Source organism: Nicotiana sylvestris, chromosome 6 (assembly GCF_000393655.2).
Source record: "Nicotiana sylvestris chromosome 6, ASM39365v2, whole genome shotgun sequence".
Taxonomy (NCBI): domain Eukaryota; kingdom Viridiplantae; phylum Streptophyta; class Magnoliopsida; order Solanales; family Solanaceae; genus Nicotiana; species Nicotiana sylvestris.
This window is the reverse complement of record NC_091062.1, coordinates 55690132-55695148: the sequence shown is the minus strand read 5'-3', so window position 1 is coordinate 55695148 and position 5017 is coordinate 55690132. Positions and strand designations below refer to the sequence as shown.

General features: G+C 42.4%; 1 protein-coding gene across 1 annotated transcript; it reads right to left on the bottom strand.

Moving 5' to 3' along the window:
- Positions 1-257: 257 nt before the first annotated feature.
- On the bottom strand, positions 258-1196 carry LOC138870644 (uncharacterized). Its single transcript, XM_070148469.1, has 2 exons — positions 904-1196; positions 258-381 (listed from the first exon to the last, which is right to left on the bottom strand). The coding sequence occupies exons 1-2, from the start codon at positions 1194-1196 to the stop codon at positions 258-260; spliced, it is 417 nt and encodes a 138-aa protein (XP_070004570.1).
- Positions 1197-5017: the final 3821 nt, after the last annotated feature.

The window sequence follows — 5017 nt, the reverse complement described above, 5'->3', positions numbered from 1 at the left end:
CCTTGTTGAACCTTCTCTGGAATTTTGAGAATCCTTCTCAAAATTTTGCTCAAGTTTCTTAACTAATTTCTGACCGTCTGACATATGTTGGCGTTGGCTAGACTTGCTCCTAAATTTTGAGGGTCCTCCTCAAAATTATGCCCCAGTTTCTAATCTTTGGGGGCGAGGGGAATGGAAATTTTATTATGATATGATTGAACTTATAAGGCTTCCTAAGTATCCCCTTTTAAACGGGAATCAGGTCAAGCGTAGTTCAATTACATCAGATGAGGAAATGTAAATAATCTAAGCATAATATCTCTTGACTGCATCTGAATTGATTGGTTTTGGCTAGTTTCTCTATCCATCTCTGCAAGTATGAGTGCTCCTCCTATCAGCACCCTGTGAACCATGTAAGGACCTTGCTAGTTGGGAGAGAATTTCCCTTTGGCTTCATCTTGATGTGGGAAGATCTTCTTAAGCACCAGCTGTCCTGGTGCAAAATGCCTTGGTTTGACCTTTTTTTTGAAAGCTCTGGACATTCTATTCTGATAAAGTTGGCCGTGACACACTGCGTTCATCCTTTTTCCATTGATAAGGGCCAATTGTTCATAACGGCTCCTTATTTACTCTGCAACGCTGAGTTCAGCTTCCTGTATGATTCTTAAAGAAGGATTCTCTACCTCGGCTGGAATGACAACCTCGGTACCATAAACCAGCATGTAAGGGGTTGCTCCAATTGATGTGCGAACTGTAGTGCGGTATCCCAACAAATCAAAAGGTATCTTCTCGTGCCATTGTTTGTGGTTTTCTACCATCTTCCTTAGTATTTTCTTGATGTTTTTGTTGGCGGTTTCTACGGCTCCATTCATCTGAGGTCTATAGGCTGTGGAATTCTTGTGCTTGATTTTGAATTTTTCATACATGGCTTTCATCAGATCACCGTTGAGGATGGAAGCATTATCAGTAACGATGGACTCGGGAACTCCGAACTGGCAAACGATACGGTCTTCGACAAAGTCTGCAACAACTTTCTTGGTGGCAGCGTTGTAAAATGCAGCCTCTATCCATTTTGTGAAGTAATCAATGGCTACTAGAATAAACCTATGCCCATTTGAAGCAATGGGCTCGATTGGGCCAATGACATCCATTCCCCAAGTGGCGAATGGCCAAGGTGAGCTTGTTGCATTGAGCTTGTTTGGCGGCACTTTTATCATATCGGCATGTGCTTGGTATTATAAGCATTTGTGGACACACTGTATGCAATCCGTCTCCATTTTCATCCAAAAGTAACCGGCCCTAAGTATCTTCTTAGCCAAGACAAAACCATTCATGTGCGGACCATAGGTCCCAGCATGTAAGTCCTCAAGCAATTTAGAAGCTTCTTTAGTGTCGACACATCTTAGCAATCCCAAATCAGGAGTTCTTCTATACAGATTTCCTCCGCTGTGGAAGAAGTGATTGGACAATCTCCACAGTGTGCATTTTTTAGTGTGATTTCCATGCTCCCGATATTCTCCCTTTGACAAATACTCCTTGATGTTATGGAACCAAGGCTTTCCATTTGTTTCTTCTTCAACATGAGCACAATATGCCGGCTGATTATGGATTCTTACTCGGATGGGATCAATGGAATTCTTATCTGGGTGTTGTATCATAGATGACAAGGTGGCCAATGCATCGACAAACTCATTCTGAATTCTGGCCACATGTCGAAACTCTATCTTTGCGAACATCTTTCTCAACTTCTGCACATGGTAAAAATATGGAAATATCTTGGAATTCTTAGTAGCCCATTCTACTTGTACCTAGTGCTCGAGCAAATCTGAATCACCGATTACCAGTAACTCCTGAATATTCATGTCGATTGCCATGTTAAGTCCTAGTATGTAGGATTCATATTCTGCCATGTTGTTGGTGCAGGGAAATCTGAGTTTAGCAGATACTAGATAATGTTGACCGGTTTTTAATACCAAAACTACTCTAATGTCCACTCCTTTTAAATTTGCAGCTTCGTCAAAGAACATCCTCCAGCCGTCGTATACTTCGGTAATGTACTCTCCTACGAATGACACCTCTTCATTAGGAAACTATATTTTCAAGGGCTCGTATTCTCCTCCTACCAGATTTTAAGCAAGTTGATCTGCCAATGTTTGCCCTTTGACTGTTTTTTGAGTTACGTAGATGATATCCAACTCACTCAACAATATCCACCACTTAGCTAACTTCCCAGTTGGCATGGGTTTTTGAAATATGTACTTCAAAGGGTCCATCCTGGATATGAGGTGTGTAGTGTAGGCACAAAAGTAATGCCTCAATTTCTGAGCTGCCAGGTCAAAGCACAGCAAGTGCGTTCCAGCAAAGAGTATTGTGCTTCGTAAGGTGTGAACTTCTTACTCAAGTAATATATGACTTGCTCCTTTCTTCCTGTCTCGTCATGTTGTCCCAGAACACATCCGAAGGCCCCATCCAAAACAGATAGTAGAGTAACAAAGGCCGTCCTGGTTCCGGAGGGACCAAAACTGGTGGTGTAGATATGTATTCCTTGACTCTCGGCATCTTTCCTCAGCATCTTGAAGATGGTTTCACATATGACTGTGGACTGTGCTATGAAGCGACTGATATAATTGAGAAGTCCTAGGAAGCTCATCACATACTTTTTGCTCCTAGGTGGCGGTAACTCCTGAATGGCTTTGACTTTATACGGATCCAGCTCGATCCCTCGACGACTGACAATGAATCCCAGTAATTTTTCTGCGGGAACCCCGAATGCACATTTTGCGGGGTTCAGCTTTAAGTTGTATATCCTTAGCCTATCAAAGGACTTTCTCAAGTCCGCTATGTAATATGCGACCCTATTGGATTTGATAATGATGTCGTCCACATACACTTCTATCTCATTGTGTATCATATCATGGAAGTTGGTTGTCATGGCTCTCATGTAGGTAGCCACAACATTCTTTAGACCAAACGGCATCATCTTGTAGCAGTATAACCCCCAAGGTGTGATAAAAGCTGTTTTCTCCGCGTCTTTTTTGTCCATCCAGATCTGGTGTTAACCCACGAAGAAATCTACAAAGGTTGGAGTTGATGCTTGGCGCAGTTGTCGATCAAAATATGTATGTTTGGCAGTGGAAAGTCGTCCTTGGGACTTGCTCTATTTAAATCTCGATAGTCAACGCATACTCTAACTTTCCTATCATTCTTCGGTACTAGCACATTGTTAGCTAACCGGGTAGGGTACTCAACGACCCTGAGGACTTTGGCTTTGATATGCTTGGTACCCTCTTCCTTGAATTTCAGGCTCATATCTGGCATGAATTTTCAGAGTTTCTGCTTCACTGGCAGGCACATAGGATTAGTAGGCAACTTGTGAGCTACTATGGACGTGCTCAAACCGGTCATATCATCATATGACGATGCAAAAGTGTCATCATATTCTTTTAAGAAACGGGTGTACCCTTCCTTCTCTGCGATGACAAGTGAATGCTGATGCGAGTCTCCTTGACGGTCTCGGCGTCCCCCAAGTTTACTTCTTCAGTTTCGTCCAGATTGGACTTGGGCTTATTCTCAAAGTCTTCAACTTCCCTGACAACCTCCTCGGGTATCTCATCTTCTTCATCTGAATCACTATTCTCATGTTGCGTTGCCTCATTGCATGTCACAGTCATCGGTTTATCAGGAAAAGTAATAATAATGTTGTAGAAAGAAAAAGTGTAGAAAATAGTAATGAATAATAAAGAGCAAATGCAATTGATTAAAATAAAGCAGCATTTAGACAGGTACGGCTCGATTAATCGATCATTTATTTTTGAAACAAGCAAGTCTTTAAATCAAAATTACTAAAAATTTTAAATGCCTAGAATCGCTATTGAAATAAAATCTGCCAAGCTACCCAGGGACTCGGCGGGCCCGGGACGGTGTGGCGGTCCAATTCCTGAGAACAACTCCCTTTTTCACAATTTGAATAGTGAGGACTTCTTCCTCCTCCTCAATTATGGCGCTTCAGTCCATGTCTTCATCCTCCAAGAATAGATTCTTTAACCCAGCTAATGCTTCCTCTTTGCGGTTCCCCATATTGTGTCAGCTTAGTGAAAAGCTTGATCTAGACGTGGCACTGGTTGCTCGAGAGGGTAATATGGTTCGCGCTATGGATGCAACCAATCATTGTATTCTTTCCATGTATACTGATATCCGAGCCCAAAGGTAGTAATATGACCCTTCAGCCGTATTGGTTTAGTGATATCCTAGAGATTCTTTCCTAACCCTTTATCGGGCTCATACCCAGACCATGCCAATATGCTTTCTATTTTTCTACTCCATATTTGTCCTTCTTAACGGCGTTGACACACTTAATATGATGATAGGTTTCCCCTCCTAGCCTTCTTCTATGTCCAATAGCCGGGATGGTTTGACTAGTGTAAATGGGGTTACTCCCATCTCCGTGAATGATCACCTCCTAACGATTCCATTCGAACTTCACGGCTTGATGTAGTGTGCAAGGCATAACTCCAGCGGCATGGATCCATGGTCGGCCCAACAAAAAATTATATGACGCTGGTATGTCGAGCACCTGAAACTCGACGTCGAACCAAGTTGGCCCCATCTGCAAGCAAAGGTTGATTTCCCCGATTGTGGCCCTTTGAGACCCATCAAAAGCTTTCACGTTCATGCTTCCTAACCGTATTTTAGAGTGTCCAACGGACAAATATTGAGGCTTGAACCTCCGTCAACCAAGACCCTGGCAATGAATTTGTCTTCAAATTGCACTGTGATATGCAATGCTTGATTGTGATTCAACCCCTCAGGCGGTAGCTCATCTTTATGGAAGATGATCTTATGACTTTCCAGTACCTACCCTACCATATTGGCCATTTCTCTGCCAGTGATGTTATTGGGTACATAAGCCTCGCTCAGCACTTTTATTAAAGCATTCTTATGCGCTTCTGAATTTTGCAACAGTGACAGGATGGTTATTTGAGTTGGGGTTTTGTTCAAATGGTCAACAATGGAATACTCTTTTGCTTGTACTTTTCTC

What these genes read in the sequence shown, in the direction of transcription:
- LOC138870644 (XM_070148469.1), bottom strand. Translation starts at nt 1,196, where the DNA reads ATGATAAAAGTGCCGCCAAACAAGCTCAATGCAACAAGCTCACCTTGG. An exon ending in GGTGATCTGATGAAAGCCAT is followed by an intron (nt 382 to 903) that starts GTATGAAAAATT and finishes CATGGTTCACAG; the next exon opens with GGTGCTGATAGGAGGAGCAC.